At 53.8% G+C, this 17,689-nt stretch overlaps 1 protein-coding gene across 3 annotated transcripts in view; it reads left to right on the top strand.

Annotated features, from left to right (window-relative positions):
* The first annotated feature begins 6 nt into the window (after window positions 1-6).
* Window positions 7-17,689, top strand: part of AP2A1 (adaptor related protein complex 2 subunit alpha 1) — a 31,771-nt gene continuing 14,088 nt past the window's right edge. For all 3 annotated transcript variants that reach the window (XM_077747530.1, XM_077747529.1, XM_077747528.1), the window contains exons 1-4: window positions 7-179; window positions 12,510-12,578; window positions 12,737-12,879; window positions 13,138-13,331. In XM_077747530.1, the coding sequence (XP_077603656.1) occupies window positions 113-179; window positions 12,510-12,578; window positions 12,737-12,879; window positions 13,138-13,331 (473 nt within the window). In that variant the 5' untranslated portion in view covers window positions 7-112. The remainder of the gene's footprint in view (window positions 180-12,509; window positions 12,579-12,736; window positions 12,880-13,137; window positions 13,332-17,689) is intronic.

The following is a 17,689-nucleotide window of genomic DNA, read 5'->3' as shown; positions in this document are numbered from 1 at the left end:
CCGGCTAGGCTCCTCGGCGCTGCTTGGGGTCCTTTCCTCACGGTCCCCGCCTGCCAGCCCCCGCTGCGCTGTGCCCTGCCCGGCCAGGCCCGGAGCCGACACCACCGCCATCATGCCGGCCGTCTCCAAGGGCGATGGGATGCGGGGGCTCGCGGTGTTCATCTCCGACATCCGGAACTGTGAGAGCGCGGCCGGGGGACACTGGAGGGAGGGGGAGCGTGGAATTGAGGGACTCGGGGGTTACAGAGGGGCCCGGGCTTAGAAAGCTTGTGCAGTCGTAGAGGGAGAGAATAGAGAGGCCCCGGGGGGAACTTTAGGGTGGGAGGAATGGAGGGACTTAGGGTGTCATAGAGTGCCTCTTGAGGTGACGACGCGGAGTGGCTAGAGGCGTCCGGGAGGGTCTTAAAGGAGAGGGGGCTAGTAAGGTCCCAGGGCTGGGGACCCCAGAGGTGTTCTCTGGGAATGACAGAAAGGCTTGGGGAACCTATTAGCCACGGGGTTAGAGAAATTCCTGTTGTCGATAGAAAAGGAAGGAGGTGCACGAGTGGGGGGTACCCTGTGCGGCGATAGAGTGGGAGAAGGCCAGAGGGGACCGGGAAGACGTGAAACCCAGGGAGCATAATGCTGCCGGGCTTTGAGGACCTGAGTGAGGGGGTGTCATAGAGGGGAAGGGGCTAGGTAGGTCACTGAGGTTCCTGACTAGTGCACAGAGAGGGTCTGAGAGTAATAGAAAGTCCCAGAGGGTTGGGAAGGAGAGCTGGGAAGGTGGGGGACCATAGTGGGACCCTGGTGAGGGACAGGGGGCCTCCAGGATGGGGGATGGCTTAGGAGACATGGAGGGCAGTGGAGAGGGGGTCAGAAGGGTTACTAGGGGGAAAGGAGGGAGCAGGGAACGCAGAGGAGAGGTGCTGCAGGTGGAGGGTGTTGGTGGACCTTGAGACCGGAGGCTGGAGCCTGGAAAGAGGGGGACATTACAAAGTGGGGGCTTGGGGGATGTGCCGGAACGGGGAGAGCCCAGAGCTCAAGGATGGGCCAGGGAGCTTTAGGCATTTGCGGGGAGGAGATCTGGAAAGCTAAGCACTGGGGGAAGCCTGGCTCTCCAGAGGTCAAGGGTCAGCGAGCAGGGCACTCCTGAATCTGCAGCCCTCTCCCGTCTGACCACATCAATATGGGGACAGTGATCACCAGCAGGAAGGATCGTCGTGACGACGAGAGGCCTGGTGCCGAGTCAGCTCCCAACTCCTGGGAGTGGGTGTTGGTGTCTGAACTGCCAAGAGCTTCTGAGGCTATATCTGCACGGGCTCTGGGGTCAGCCAGACCTAGGTCTGAGTTTGAGCACTGTCACTTCCAGGCCATGTGACCTTGAATGGGGGACTTCACCTCTTGATTTCCTCATCTGTCAGCGGGGGCTGCTGATCGCACCTTCCTGATGAGGTTGTGGTGATAATGTATGGGAGCCTGGCCTTTCGCACATTCCAGAAAGGTCTTGGCTCTTGTTTTGGTCATTTCAGTGGACGTGAAGAGTGGCCTCTGTGATTACTGTAGAACTTAGTAGGTATGAAAAGAGCTAGCACGTAGTAGGTGGACAAGAGGGCTGGAGGCTGTTGGGTGTCAGAGACATTAATCGTTGTTACAAAAGGAGGTGAGGGAGGAGGTGTTGTGGATTAGGTGGGGGGCAGCGTGGGGAGCAGGTGTGCGTGGCCTCTGATGCCTACCAGCCATGTGACCCTCGGCGACTCATTTAACCTCTCTAAGGCTCAGTTTCGTCTGCAAGCCCCATTGATAACGGCACCTTGCCTTCATTCATTCATTCATTCATTTGGCAGATGAGTTTTGATCACCCCTTTTTAACACTGTACCCGGGACTGGGCTCCAACAGTGAACAAGGGTCCCCGACTTGGGAGCACCCATGCCGTGAGGGAGACAGAAAATAAACACAGAGCTACAGTAAATGATACCAGGTCAGAGGGGGACTGGTACCGGGAAGAAAAGTGAGGAGGGGGAGGTGAGGAGGGACCGGAATTGAGCCGGTGCTTGGAGGTGACACATGAGTAGACTTTTGGGTGAAGTGCGGGAACGAGCCCTGCAGATTTTGGAGGAAAAAGGGGTCCAGGCATTGGAACAGTGTGTTCAAAGGGCCTGGGGTGGCTCCATGCTTGGTGTGTGTTCAGGTAAGAGCTGAAGGGGGAGAGGGCGGGAGATGAGGGCCGCCAGGGATTGCGAAGGGCTTTGCAGGCCTCCGAGGGCACTTTGGCCTTGCTCTGTGTGAAGCTAGAGCGACAGGAAGGTTTAGAGGCAGGAAGGACGCGAGCTGCTTGATGTTTTAAAATAATTCCTCTGCCACTGCGAAGAGAAGAGACTCAAGAGGTGGTGGCGGGAGCTGGGAGATAATGAGGGGGCTGCCGCCGGCATCCCGGTGAAAGAGGGTGTTGGCTTGACCTGGGGTGAGAAGTGGTTGGTTTTGGGGACGCTTTTTTGCAGCATTGGCAAAGGGATTGGATGATGGAGGTGAGGAAGGGAAGAGCAAACAGGCCCGTGTCACTGCAGGACCCCAGAAGGGGGAGACTCTGCCTCGGGGGCAGTGGAGCTAATCGAGCCCGAAGGATCGGGGCTGGAAAGTCAGGGATTCCTCCGGTCCTTCGTCTTCTCATCAAGTAAATGGTGATTGGTTGGTTTGTTTCACACCTTACCGAGGGTGCTGGGGACACAGTGGTGACTAGGACAGATTGGCCTGTGTCCCTGAGAATCTCCCAGCCCCATAAAGGAGACAGGCACTACATGAAATGGTAGCAGTCTTTCTCACAGACCCTTGTCCGTACATATTCATAGTAGGGCTCTTCACCGTAGCCCAGGAGTGGAAACAAACAGCCCAGATGTCCACCATCAGCTGCATGGATATACAAAAACGTGCTACCCCGCGCGATGGAATATTATTAAGCCGTCAAAAAGAATGATGCACGCTACAACATGGATGAGCCTTGGAAACCCCGTTCTAAATTCTTTTTTTTTTCTTCCTTATTTTGTTATTTTCTTTAATGTTTATTTTTGAGAGAGAGGTTGTGAGCATATGAGGGGCAGAGAGAGGGAGACACAGAATCCAAAGCAGGCTTCTAGGCTCTGAGCTGCCAGCACAGAGCTCAACATGGGGCTCAAACTCCTGAGCCGCAAGATCATGACCTGAGCAGAAGTCGGACGTTTAAAGGACTGAGCCACCCAGGCACCCCTTGAAAACTTAACTCTAAGTGAAAGAAGCCAGACACAGGAGGCCACACGTATGATTTCATTTGTATGAGATGTCCAGACTAGGTGACGAAACGTTCTGGAAATAGATCTTGGTGATTGTTGCACAAGACTGTGGGTATACCAGAGACCCCTGAATTGGCCACTTTAGAAAGATGCAACTTTACGGTTGTGCGAATTGCATCTTAATTCTTTTTCCTTTAAGTGGAAAAAACCTGCAGCTGTCCTAAGTCTGTGAGAGAGAGAGCCATCGTGCTGGGAGGATGAAAGCTCTTTCTGGCTGAGGCGCTCAGACAATGTGGCATAGTTAGCCGGGCCAAAGGAGGCAGAGAAGAGCTGGGGAGGCACAGGGACAGCAGTGCAAAGGTCCTGGGGCCCAGGCGAGACGGAGCTAAGGCGTGTGTGGCTGGTGCACAGAGGGACGGGACGGGATCTGATTGGGCAGGTGGGCAGAGGCCCAGTCGGTGTCGGTCCTGAGAGCACCGGGGAGCATTTCAAGCAGGAGTGAGGGAGCCGGGGGCCTGAAGGATGTGGCTGGGCCAGGGCTCGGAGCTGAGCGGGTGGAGGAGGGGGAGGCGTGTTGAGCCATCCTGCTGGGGAATCTGAAGGGCAGAGTGGAGTTCTATGGGAAGGCTCTCGGAGGAGATGAAAGGCAGGCTTTGAGAAGGGAGGGCAAGGAAGGGCAAATTCTGCGATAAGAAGGGGAAAGGTTTGGGCTGGACCCAGCCTGAGGCTCCTTCCGGGCTGTCTTGAGCAGGAATCTGCCTCCCAGTCACTTAATCTGCCCGGGAGCTTCCCCCAGCCCATGCGGGGGCTACCCTTTCTCTAGGGCCCCAGCTGCCCCTAGGCCGGGGGAGAGTTTGTGAGGGAAGAGGGGGTGCTGCTGGGTTGTCACAGTGCCCTTACCTCCGTTATGGTGCCTCCTACTCTAAATTGTGACCCATTCCATTTGTGACATCGCCCCCAGCCCTGGAGCACAGGCCCGCTCTGATCCTTCCCTGGGTCCCCAGTTCTGCGCCCCGTGAGTGCCCGCTGTGACTCCCCACAGGCGTCCTGCGGGAGATATTTGCTAGTTGGATGAATAAGGCAATGAATGAATGAATGAATGAATGAGCCAACCAATCTTCACCAAGCACCAGTTGAGTGCCAGCCACTGCTCTAAGTGATGGGACTATAACAGTGAACAGAAGTCCCCTTTCTCATATCCTGTGGGAATATATAGCCCCATATTCTCATATTCTCACGCTCATATTCTAAAGGAACACGGATTGGCACGCAAATATGTAGCATTCAGGTGTATAGACAGGTAGCAGTGGCTGTTGGCAGGAAACCAAGCTGGGAAGGGCTATGGGGACAGGGTTAGGGATGGTGGTCTTATATAAGCTGGTCAGACAGTCTCTTGCTGCAAAGAAGACATTGGAGCAAAGAATCAAATTGGGTGGGTGAAGTAGGCCTGCATAAATCTGGAGAAGGAAGTTCTTGGCACAGCCTGTGCAAAGGCCCTGAGGCAGGACTGTGCTTGAAGTATAGGAGGAATTCAAGGAGGAGGAGGGGCAGGAAGACGAAGAGGCCGCTGCTGGCACGGAGGGAACTAGTGGATGTGTAGGGCCTGGTCGATGACAGTGAGGACTTCACTTTCAGGCTGAGCCGTTTGGGAGCCGTGGAGGGATTTGGAGCAGAGAAGGAACAGGATCCCTCTGGCCACTCCGGAGAGACCTCACTTTGGTGGTTCTCCAACATCAGTGTGTCCCTGGGGCTCCCCCACCCTACCCCGGAGCCTGCGCTTTAAGGAACGGGCTTTGGGGGTTAGGGGTTTCCACCAGATGCTGGTGACAGACAGACGGTCCGAGGCCTGAGCCCCAGCCTCCCCCACTCCTGTGTGTCACCTGGCACCCTTGGTCCGCAATCTGCCTTCAGTGCCTTTCCTGTGTCGAGACTATTGTGAAGCCAGGGGATGCTCCCTAGGAGTGAAGCCACCACAAGTCCCCGGGGCTGAGGGCTGACCGATCAGTGTGTGCCCCCTTCACATGGCAGGCGCTGGCTCAGGGATGGTGTCTACAGGCGTGTTGTTTAGGGAGGGTGTTCCCCCCCGCCCCGGGGGGGGGCAGCAATGACTTTAATAGCGCCAACCACCATCTGACCCAGCGAGCAGCACATACAAGCATACATTTTCCAGTAGCCACATTAAGAAAGTAAAACCAGTGAAATTAATTTTAACTTCTACCAGAACGTGCGCCATATTGTTTGAGTGTGTAATCAATATTTTTCAAAAACATTCATGAGACAGTTTATGTTCCTTTCTCAATTAGGCCGCAGTTTCACTGGAAATACTTGCTCTGTATCAAGAGTTCATACAACTTAGAGTTGAAAAAGTAGATTCACAAAGTACCTGAGTTGTTCCAAACATACGTTGCAGTAGCTGAATTGAGATTTGGGTGTTTTAATTTTTTAAAAATGTTTATTTATTTTGAGAGAGAGAGAGAGTGGGGGAGGGACAGGGAGAGAGGGAGAGGGAGAGAGAGAATCCCAGGCAGGCTTGGTGCTGTCAGCGCAGAGGTGGCCATGGGGCTTGAACCCATGAACCGTTATATCATGACCGCAGCTGAAATCAAGAGTTGGGTGCTTAACGGACTGAGCCACCCAGGCGCCCTGAGATATTTTTTAAATTTTTATCTATCAAAAAAATTTATCTATCCCTTTCTTTTTTTGAGACACAGAGCATACGCATGCGCAAGTGAGCAGGAGGGAGGGGCAGAGGGAGAGAGACTCTCACTGCAGGCTCCCTGCCCAGCACAGAGCCCAACACAGGGCTCTATCCCACAACCCTGGGTTCGTGACCTGAGCCGAAATCAAGAGTCGGATAGTCAACCGACTGAGCCACCCAGGCGCCCTGAGAATTGGTTTTTAATTTTAAAGTTAGGGAAAATAAGCATTTAATTTCTCGGTACCACCACCCACATTTCAGGTGCCTAGTGGCCTTCATGTGGCCCGTAGCTCCCACATTGAACAGCGCAGGGTCAGCATGTTCTGGATTTTCTAGCCGTCCAGAGGTAACATGCATCATCTTCCAGAACTCTCCTTGAGGACTCTGGGCTGGTGGGTCTACAGCACCGGGGAGCCTAGTCGAGAGGAACGTTGATTACCTTGTCTCTGGTCAGGAACTGGGCCCTGCCTGTTCCCTTCATCAAAGCATGTAAATCCCTCCAGGTTAGAGTCGGGGTTTGTTGGGGTGCCTTTGGTGGCAGGGACAGACCCACCCGAGGCTGCAGCTAGGTGCGCACACCGGAAGTCTCCCTCACCTCCCCGAACCAGCGGGACCCCCAAGGTAGGGCGGGTCCTGGCTCATCAGTTCCTGCCCCAGCGTGTAGCAAGGCCTCTTTTCCACCCACACGCCCCTCGCCACCGTGGCTGCAGGCAGAAGCGGGGCTTGCACCCTCCCCTGGCTCCCCAGCGCCCTCGGAGGACCCAGGAGAGACTGGGCGCTCTGGCCCTGCCTACCGAGCTGGCCTCTGGGCCTTTGCATGCTCTGGGCCTCCCGCCCTGAGCACGTTTCCCTGCATTTCTCCTTGGCCCATCGCCACTTCCTCTTTTTGATCCTCGAATGCCAGGAGCTGTGCACCTGCAAGACTCCTCCGCTGGTCTGCTCCCAGCCTCCCAGCCCCCGTCGCGTCTGCCCCGTCAAAGTACTCACTTGGCCCTGTTGGCCTCCTTTGCAGCCCAGGAGCTCGCCCAGAGCAGGGCACGTGTGACTCATCCCCAAGGCTGGCCCCGGGAGTGTTTGAGGGTAAGGAATCCCTTTACAATGCGCAGACCCACTTGCACGCCTCCCGTGATGGTGAGCTCATCCCCCCGCTGCTGGCTGGCTGGCCCTAAGTACCAGCAAATCCTTCCTTCCGTTAGCTCAGTGCTGGCACAGCTGCCGTGAGCCCCTGTCTCCTATGTGTTGCCCTCAGCAGCACCCACGCTCTGGGCACCCAGGCTGCTCCTGGCCTCCAGATCTTTGCAGTCTTGTGCCCTCTGCCGGGATGCCCTCCCTCCAGGGCCACAGCCCCTTCTCTGGAGACCTGATGCTTTTTTCTCTCTGCGAATTCTTTTTTTACAGCAAAGTGTATCAGTTGTGTGGGACAGTATCAAATAGCTGTGGACAATTAAAGACTGTTTACAGAAAAAATACAGACGCACATATGTATACTCTGTAAATGTTTTTTAAGTTGTCCCTATCTGCTTGCTACAGTCTTTTGCATAGCTGATTACTTCTCCATAAAAATATATTTAGGGACGTCTGAGTGGCTTAGTAGGTTGAGCGTTTGACTCTTGATTTTGACTCAGGTCATGATCTCACAGTTTCGTGAGTTCGAGCCCCATGTTGGGCTCCGTGCTGATAGCACAGAGGCTGCTTGGGATTCTTTCTCCCTCTCTCTGCCCTTCCCCCGTGCATCCTCTGTCTGTCTGTCTCTCTTAGTAAATGAATAATCTCAAAAAATATATATGTATATGTAATTTAATATACAGATCTATTAATTTACATATGCACATGGATATACACGGAGCTAGCATATGTATAAAAAAGCCCACAGATTATACGTGTCAAGCTTGAGGAACTTTACCTGATGAACACAGCTGCAGAATGGGCCCCCAGATTCAGAAATGACATCCTCAGCTCCCTGGCACCCTCCTCATGAATGCTCCCAGCCCCGACCCCTCTCCAAGGATGACCCCGGCTCCATCATCCAATGCCATAGGTTAGTTTTGCCTGCCTCTCGAAGCTTTTTTTTTCTTAAGTTTATTTATTTATTTCGAGAGAAGGAGACAGCACCAGTTGGGGAGGGGCAGAGAGAGAAGATCCCAAGCAGGCTTGGCGCTGTCAGCACAGAGCCTGATGTGGGGCTCAAACTCACGAACCCTGAGATCATGACCAAAACCAAGAGTCAGATGCTTAGCCCACTGAGCCACCTGGGCACCCTCGAAGGTTTTAATAGAGGTTTAAACAAGGCCCAGAGCGTTCTCTAGCCGCAAATTCAATGGATGTTCAAATGTCCGTCTGTCTGCCATGAAGGTTAAGTAGGCACTTTGTAATATATGGTCCATTTATAAAACGGGATTGTTTTCCGGTGCCTACGGAACAGTTTTAAGGCAAGCACTTCAAACGGTTGTGGCCGCCCTCAGGGACAGAATAGGGCTTGCCTCGCACCCTTGCTGGGCGCCCTCCCCTCCCCTGCCGCCACCCTCACCTGTCCCCTCGTCACCCGTGAGCTGCCCCTGAGCCCTGCTCACCTTTCACTGCCCTCCTCAAATGTCCCCTCCTCGTGGCAGCCCCCCAGGGCCCCAGGCGGCCTCCGTCGCTGCCATCTCACTCAGCTGTGGAGACAGGGCTCACTGATTGCCTGTGCCCTGTCAGGCCCGGAGCCCCGGGGGGACAATCCGAAGGGCAAGGTCCGCGTGGGTCCTGGGTGCCCAGCGTCACCGCCCCACTCAGGCCTGGCCGTGGGGCTCAGGAACCTTGTAATTAATACATGAAGGATCAGATGGCCTCTGGGGCCACACAGGCCAATTCAGGCTTGTCACTGAAGAACTGGCCCTTCCTCGCCTGGGTCCCAGAGACCCTGTCCCGCTGTCATCCCCAGGCCCTCCATCCCCTTCCTGAGGGCAGAGAGTGGGTCACTCTGCACTTCTTAAGTTTTCTTTTTTAATGTTCATTCTTAAGAGAGAGAGACAGAGCATGAGCTGGGAAGGGGCAGAGAGAGGGAGAGGGAGAGGGAGACACAATTTGAAGCAGGCTCCAGGCTCCAAGTGCTCAGCACAGAACCTGACCTGGTGCTCGAACTCACAAACCGTGCAGTCATGACCTAAGCTGAAATCAGACATTTAACCCACTGAGCCACCCAAGCGCCCCAACATGCACTTCGTAAGGCCCTTAGTCATGTCTTCCTGCCTTTTCTGAGCTCGGCACTTGGTAGCCTCCTGGAAGTCGGAGCTGCTACCCAGAAGTGGCGGCTCCTGTGGTCTGGGGGGAGAGGGGCAGACCCCGACACCCACAGCGTGGGCTCTGCTGGAGGGGACACAAGCCGTGTGCGAGCCCAGAGGCGGCCCTGGAACAGCACTGTCCCACTGACAGGGTATGAGCCACACATGTGGTTTCCACTTTGCCTGTAGCCATGTTTTTTTGTAAAAGGAGAAAGAAACTGACAAGCTTAACTTTAATAATATGTTTACATAATCTGAATCACCAAATATTGTCATTTCAACATGTTTAGCCTGAGTTTTTTTTTCCCCCCTAAGGATTTATTTTTGAGGGGCGCCTGGGTGGCCCAGTCAGTTGAGCAACCGACTCTTGGTTTTGGCTCAGGTCATGATCTCACAGGCTTGTGAGTTCGAGCCCCGCATCAGGCTCTGTGCTCACAGCGTGGATCTTGCTTGGGATTCTCTCCCTTCCTCCCTTCCCCACTTGTATTCTCTCTCTGTCGCAAAAAATTTTTTTTTTTATTTTTGAGAAGTGGGGGCAGAAAGCAAAGGGGACAGGATCCGGAGTGGGCTCTGNGCTTGGGATTCTCTCCCTTCCTCCCTTCCCCACTTGTATTCTCTCTCTGTCGCAAAAAATTTTTTTTTTATTTTTGAGAAGTGGGGACAGAAAGCAAAGGGGACAGGATCCGGAGTGGGCTCTCTACTGACAGCAGGACTCAAGCTCACACACCGCGAGACCACGACCCGAGCCAGAGTCAGACGCTCAACTGACTGAGCAACCCAGGCACCCCAGTATTTTTTTTTTAATTTTTAAAATGTTTTATTATTTTTTTAATGTTTTATTTTTTTTATTTCTATGAGAGAGAGAGCTAGAGAGACAGCGTGAGCAGGGGAGGGTCAGAGAGAGAGGGAGTCACAGACTCCGAAACAGGCTCCAGGCTCTGAGCCGGCAGTCAGCACAGCACAGAGCCCGACCCTGGGCTCGAACCCACGAACCACGAGATCATGACCTAAGCGAAAGTCGGACGCTTAACCGACTAAGCCACCCAGGCGCCCCAAAATGTTTTATTTATTTTTGAGAGAGAGAGAAACAGAGTGTGAACGGGGGAGGGGCAGAGAGAGAGGGAGACACAAATTGGAAGGAGGCTCCAGGCTCTGAGCTGTCAGCACTGAGCCCGACGCAGGGCTGGAACCCACAAACTGCGAGATCATGACCTGAGCTGAAGTTGGACACTTAACTGACTGAGCCACCCAGGCGCCCCAGTATTTTAAAATTTTCAATGAAATATTTTACAGTCACTCTCCCTGCCCCCTCCCTCCCCCCCAGTCTTCCAGGTCCAGTGTGTCTTTGCCACTTAAACCCCATCTCACTTTGGAACGGCCACATTTCAGGTGCTCAAGAGCTGCCTGCCTGGGATTTGCTGTATTGGACACTGCAGCTCAGGGGCTGCTAATCGGGGGGCTTCCTGGAGTAGGCGATAGCTGCAGTGAAGCTTGTGGGAGCTCCCCTGGAAGTTGGGAGTAGGATGTGAGGCAAGATTTCTAAAGACAAGGAGAGTTCATACCCTTACTTGTTCATTCATTCGCTCCTTCATTCATTCATTGCACACTGGAGCCTCCTGGGAGGCTGGCCACATGCTGAGGGATGTGGATGACACAGCCACGGGTCTGAGCGGGCCCCTGCTCTTCGGATGACCAGACATTTATTAAGCACTTGCTGTATGCCAGGCACTGTTCCAAAAGCTCCCTTGTGATGCTCAGAATCTGAAGTGGGAGCCAAGGTTAGACAGTAAATATAAATAAAACAGTTACGTGGTGTGAAATGTGCCAGGGACTTTGTTTAATGGTGGAAACAAGTGTAAGGCATTGGCTGTTTTTTTTTGTTTTTTGTTTTTTCAAATGTATGTATTTATTTTGAGAGACAGGAAGAAAGAGAATCCCAAGCAGGCTCCGCACTGTCAGCACAGAGCCCTCCACGGGGCTTAGACTCTGGAACCGTGAGATCATGACCTGAGCCAAAATCAAGAGTTGGCTGACTGAGCCACCTAGGTGCCCCAAAGCACTGTCTTTAAAGAGCTGGTCAGGACAGGCCTCTTGGAGGAGGTGACGAGCTGAGACCCGCCAGACAAGGAGGTGACTGGAGAGACGGGCTGGGCAGAGGGCACAGCGCACAGCCCCTGCGAGAGGAGGGACTGTGGGAGGCCATGGGGTGGGACACACAGGAAGGTGGTGACGGGTGGCCGGGGCAGGCAGGGCCAGGGGGCTTGGTCGCCGTGGGGTGGAGTCCCCCCAGCAGGAGGCAGGGAGGCCAGAAAGGAGGCTGCTGCAGTGATTTGGGTCTGGCTGAGGGGGTCGTGGTGGCGGGCCCGCTGTGCTGTAGGCCAAGCCGAAGGGACGAGGCGACGGCTAGAGTGAAATGCAAGCTTCTGAGTTTTTCTCTGGACGAGATGGTGAAGTCTGGCTCTAGTGGGACTGGGGGACGTGGGGGGGTGGGGACGCGGGGAGGGATGCAGCAGGCGGCGAGGGTAGCTGAGAGACCCGGGCATTGGGGAGCACAGGGAGCGCAGGACCTGGCTTGTGGGGTCAGGGAGAGCCTCTAGACTCACCCCTTGCGTGGATCTTATCAGAAGAGTAGGAATATGGCAGACGAGGTGGGGAGGGCTCGGCAGCCGGGAGATGTAGGAAGTGGGTCCAAGGGCCGACAGGATGTGAGGAGGGCCAGGCAGGGAGTGGACGAGCTCAGCACCCACAAGTCTGCCCTTGTGACCGGGAGGCAGTGGGACCTTCATGACACTGGGAACCTGCGGGTGGAGCAGGTCGTCAGGAGATGCCGAGCTCCGTGGGGATGGGGTAGTGGGGAGAGTCCTTGCGGACAGTTAGAAGGCAGCCGAGCTCTCCGTTCGTTTACTCATGCATTCATTCATTCATCACGTGTTTCTTGCCAGGCCAGTTCTGGGGGCTGGTGGTGGAGGTGTAACCGGGGCTGTGGGTGGAGATGGGAGCTCCCAGGGTGAGTACAGTTCAGGGGCCACAGTGAGAGGAGGAAGGAGGAAGCAAGTCAGGGACCACCCCAAGTTGTGTGCCAGGCTTCTCCTCCGGCTTGTAAAGACGCCTGAGCTAGGATTCTCACCTCTGTGAAGCTCCCAGCTAGAGATGGGACCCAGGCCTAACCTCAGCCCCAGGGCCCAAGGCCCCAGGGTGGAGAGGGTGTGCCCTTCCAGCAGGAAGGCGCCTTGCCGAGGAAAAGTGAAGATAAGGAGCCCAGCTCTCTGGGACCCTCGTCACCTGCTCTGCCCTCTCCTCCCCAGGTAAGAGCAAGGAGGCCGAGATTAAGAGAATCAACAAGGAACTAGCCAATATCCGCTCCAAGTTCAAAGGTAGGCTGGTGGCCTGGACTCCTAGGGCTGGGAAAGGAGGGAGCTGGAGGCCTGGAGGCCTGGGTCTGAGGGAGGAAGGGGCTGGGAGCTGGGATACTTGGGAGTTGTAGGCATAATCCTTCCTCATTCTGTCTCCCCTTTCCTCCTGCTGGCCCTAGGGGACAAAGCCTTGGACGGCTACAGTAAGAAAAAATATGTGTGTAAACTGCTGTTCATCTTCCTACTTGGGCATGACATTGACTTTGGTCACATGGAAGCCGTGAACCTGCTCAGCTCCAACAAGTACACGGAGAAGCAAATAGTGAGTCTGGGGGGGAGGGGCTGGGGGTCAGGACTCCTGGGTCTGAGGGAGGAGGGGCTGGGGGCCTGGACTACTGGGTCTGAGGGAGGAGGGGCTGGGGGTCAGGACTCCTGGGTCTGAGGGAGGAGGAGCTGGGGGCCTGGACTACTGGGTCTGAGGGAGGAGGGAGCTAGAAGTACAGACCCCAGGGTGGGAGGATTGGGGTCTAGGACCAATTAGCCACAACGTTCTCAGCCCCCCACCTCCTTCCTCACCCAGGGTTACCTATTCATCTCGGTCCTGGTGAACTCAAACTCCGAGCTGATCCGGCTCATCAACAACGCCATCAAGAACGACCTGGCCAGCCGCAACCCGACCTTCATGTGCCTGGCCCTGCACTGCATCGCCAACGTGGGCAGCCGTGAGATGGGCGAGGCGTTTGCTGCTGACATCCCGCGCATCCTGGTGGCCGGGTGAGGCACTGGGGACCCGGGCGGGGTGGGGTTTGGGATGGAATGGACAAGGCCCAGCCAAGTTTGAGGGTCAGCAAGGTGTGTCACCTGCCCAAGGTGTCCTCACCAGGACGTGGGGGTAATGCTGGGCTTAGACCCTGGTGCAGCCCCCTGGTTCTCGTGGTTCAGCCTCACCAAGCCAACTCGGTGGTGTGAAGCAGCCTCCCCAACAAAGCCAGTGGGCTGTCTGTTTGATGAAGTGACCTTTAATGTCTAGTATAGAAGAGGTGGTAACTGTAAGCTATGTTGGTGACAGCCCTCCAGGACTTCTGCTGCTTGCTTCATTCATTCATTCATTCATTCAACAGACATGTACTGAGCAGCTCCTCTGTGTAAAGTGTGTTGATCGGGGGGGATATAGTCGTGACCAGAAATAGACACTGTCATCATCCTCCCAGCCATTCACGGTCCAGAGTGGGAAACAAACTTTGAATTATTGCAGGATGAACTGTGCACTTCCTCTGGGAACCATGCTGTGGGGCCCAGGAGCCCAGGAGGACGTTTAGCTGGACGCCTGACCTCATCTTGGGGATGAGGGAGGGCTTCCCAGAGGAAGTGGCATCAGGCTGGGCCCTGGGCATGGAGGAGCAGTTGGCCATGGAAGGGGGAAGGGTATTAGATGAGGGGCACTGGGGTCGGCCTGTGCCATCATCCTGTGGCGGCAGGTCATTCATCAAATCTTTTTTGAGTATCTTCAATGTGCTGGCACTGTTGTGGGTCTGGGGAGGCAGGAGGGAGAAGAGAGGACTTGTGCCCACCCTCAGGAAGCTCACATCCAGGGAGGGCACCCAAAAAGCAAATATATGCATAAAAAGTAAGATGAGTTCAGATAGTGATAAATGCTGTGAAGAAAACAAAACTGGGTAGTGGGCAGTGGGGGAGGGGGGCACAGTGGGGGTGTGTGTGGAAGCTACTTAAATAAACTCATCAGGGAGGGTCTCTCCACGGAGGTAACTTGCAACTTGGACTGGAATGACGAGCAGATAGTTACTCTAAAATGTTGGAGAATGTCCCAAGCAAAAGGAGCAGCAAGTGCAAAGGCCCTGAGGCCTGAGCTCTCTATACATTCAGGGAACCAAGAGATAGTCTCTGCGGCTGGGTGCAGTGAACAAGAGAGGGAGGGGAGTTTGTATTTTATTCTAATTGAAATGGGAGGCAGTTGGTGTGTTTTAAGTAAGCACATGACATGATTGTCTTTGTAGTTTTATTACTATTTTTTAAAGTTTATTTTGAGAGAGACTGGACAGTGTGAGTGGGGGAGGGGCAGAAAGAAGGAGAGAGAGAATCCCAAGCAGGTTCCACACTGGCAGCACAGAGCCTGACACGGGCCTCAAATCCATGAAACCAGGAGATCATGACCTGAGCCGAAACCTAGAGTCGGATGCTTAACCGACTGAGCCCCCCAGGTGCCCCTGGATTTGTGCTTTTAACAGATCCCTCAGCTTGGTTTGGGAGAAGACACAATGTATATTTCTCGTAACGTGGTGGACTAGATTCCTGACTGATGCTCTTGCTGAAACCCAACTATCAATGTTGGATAAAAGAAGAAAGGAAATACTCTCCAGTGTATTCACAGCTAGTGAGAAAATGAGCATACAGGCCACAAGCTAAGAGGGGCCCGACCCTGGAAAAATGAGCAGAGTGCCAAAGCCAGGTTTTGCTTGGAGGGTGAACCTAGATACTGGTTTTGGGGCCCTGCGGCCTCTGGGAAAAGGATACAAAGTTTGTCTGAGGAGAAGCTCCAGAGGCCACACTTCAAAGTCAGGGTGACCTAGAAATAAATCCCCTCGGGGACTATCAGCAAAATTACCTGTTTCGAACCTTGGCTCGGAGCAGCCCACACACTGGTTTTCAGCCTGATTTTCCCGTACCTGGGCTGTCCACAGATTCTTAAGCCAAACTTTAAAATGATTTAAGCTGGTAGTAGCCCAGGCCTGACAGAAGCAAACCAGCCTTTTCTGGAGAAGCCCACCTTCACTACAGGTGAAGCTCCAAGTTAACATGAGTAACGCACAATTGAAAATCACTAAACACAGGCCATGTAACACCATGAGGGAGAACCAGCAGAAAGGAAACTGAAAATAATAGTTGAATTGGAATATTCATATATGATGCAAAATAAATACGTTTAGTATGTTTCAATAAATAAGAAAACAGTCGAAAAATGGAAGTGCAAGCAGATTTGGAGAATATTATTTAAGTGGTCTGCTTTAGCAGCTGGGTAGACAGAGTAGATGTAGCAAACAGGCAGCAGAAATGATGAAATTCACCAGAATGCAGCCCAGAGAAATGAAGAGATGAAAAATTTAAGAAGAGAGGTTAAGAGTCACGGAAGATGGGACACTTGGGTGGCTCAGTTGGTTAGGCGTCCAACCCTTGATTTCGGCTCGGGTTCGGGAGTTCAAGCCCTACATCTGGCTCTGCGCTGACAGTGGGGAGCCTGCTTGGGATTCTCTCTCTCTCTCAAAATAAACAAACATTAGGGGCACCTGGGTGGCTCAGTCGGTTAAGCATCAGACTTTGGCTCAGGTCATGATCTCGCAGTTTGTGAGTTCGAGCCCCGCATCAGGCTCTGTGCTGATAGCTCAGAGCCTGGAGCCTGTTTCAGATTCTATGTCTCCCTCTCTCTCTGCCCCTCCCCTGCTTGTGCTCTGTCTCTGTCTCAAAAATAAATAAACTATAAAAATTAAAAAAATAAATAAAATAAACAAACACTAAAAAAAAAGGTCATAGAAGATAGAGAAGGTCTAGCAATGCCATTTAGAGCTCTAGCAAGAGAGAAGGAAGAGAATATGATGAAGGTGTTGTTTGAACAGGTAACGGCTGAGAATATCCCAGAACCAATGAAAGAGGCCGATCCTCAGAATCAAGCAGCTCAAGAAACCATTAGCAGAGGGGCGCCTGGGTGGCTTAGTTGGTTAAGCGTCCGACTTTCGCTTAGNGGTAGCGGGAGTGGGGAGACACGGAGGTGTCCGTTGCTGTCCAGGTCAGAGCCGCCAGTGGCTGGGTACGTTGGAGAACTGACTTCAACAGGACGGGTTACGTGGGGGAGGGGGGCGAGAGAGGATGAGGGTGAACGGGTGTGTGGATGATGGACTGGGGAGGAGCAGGGACTCGAGAGGCAGTAACCCAGCTGGGCTTGGCCATGTGGGACGTGAGGTGCCTGCCAGCCATGTGGACAGAGACGTCCCGCGGGCGGCCAGACCGCAGGGGGTCGAGGCTGGAGAGCGAGCGTGGGAGAGTCGAGTGCAGAGCACGAGAAATGGAACGTGGGCCACACACATCCTCTCCACGGTTCTCGTCACCACGTTAGACAAAGGAAAAACAGGCGCGTGAAACTTATTTTAATGTTTTAATTTAACCCAGTCCTTCTAAAATATTTTCACATTGACCCTGAATCAGCGTGAAAATTATCCTTGTAATCGTTTGCGTCATCACCACCCATAAGTGTGTTGTGCGCACACACGTCTCTGCTCGGATTCTCCTCACTTCCTGTGTCCAGCAGCCGCACGCTGCTGGGGCCACCGTATGGGACAGTGCAGGATGGATGGTAATTAACGCCGTGGCCAGAGGAAGTTCCTCGGGGAAGATGTAGAAGGGGCACGGAGTGACCTAAGGCTGAGCCCTGGGGTGGCCCGGCATATCTCAGCCTGGCCAGGGAGATGGGGGAAAATGTAGAACGGGCTGTGGGTCGGGACTAGAAGAAACCTTCGTGGAGGACAGAGTGGTCAGTCGTGACAGATGCCGGTTTCTTTAAGATGAAGACAGGCATGGGGCGCCTGGGTGGCTCAGTCGGTTAAGCTTCCAACTTCAGCTCAGGTCCTGATCTCACAGTTTGTGAGTTTGAGCCCCATGTTGGGCTCTGTGCTGTCATCTTGGAGCCTAGAGCCTGCTTCAGATTCTGTCTCTCTCTCTCTCTCTCTGCCCCTTCCCTACTCGTTCTCTGTCTCTCTCTCAAAAATAAATAAAACATTAAAAAAAGGAAGAAAGAAACATGAAACCAGGGTGCCTGGGTGGCTCAGCTGGTCAAGCATCTGACTTAATTTCAGCTCATGTCATGATCCCAGGGCAGTGGGATCGAGCCCTGCATCCAGCTCCATGCTGAGCAAGGAGTGTGCTTAAGATTCTCTCTCAGGACGTCTGGGTGGCTCAGTAGGTTAAGGATCCAACATCAGCTCAGGTTATGATCTCACCATTCGTGGGTTCTAGCCCCATGTGCAGATCTCTGCTGACAGCTCAGAGCCTGGAGCCTACTTTGGATTCTGTGTCTCCCTCTTCCTCTCTACCCCTCTCTGGCTCATGCTGTCTCTCTCTCTCTC

The sequence above is a fragment of the Crocuta crocuta genome, unplaced genomic scaffold (assembly GCF_008692635.1).
Source record: "Crocuta crocuta isolate KB4526 unplaced genomic scaffold, BGI_CrCroc_1.0 scaffold334, whole genome shotgun sequence".
Lineage (NCBI taxonomy): Eukaryota > Metazoa > Chordata > Mammalia > Carnivora > Hyaenidae > Crocuta > Crocuta crocuta.
This window is presented reverse-complemented; position numbering and strand designations above follow the sequence as displayed.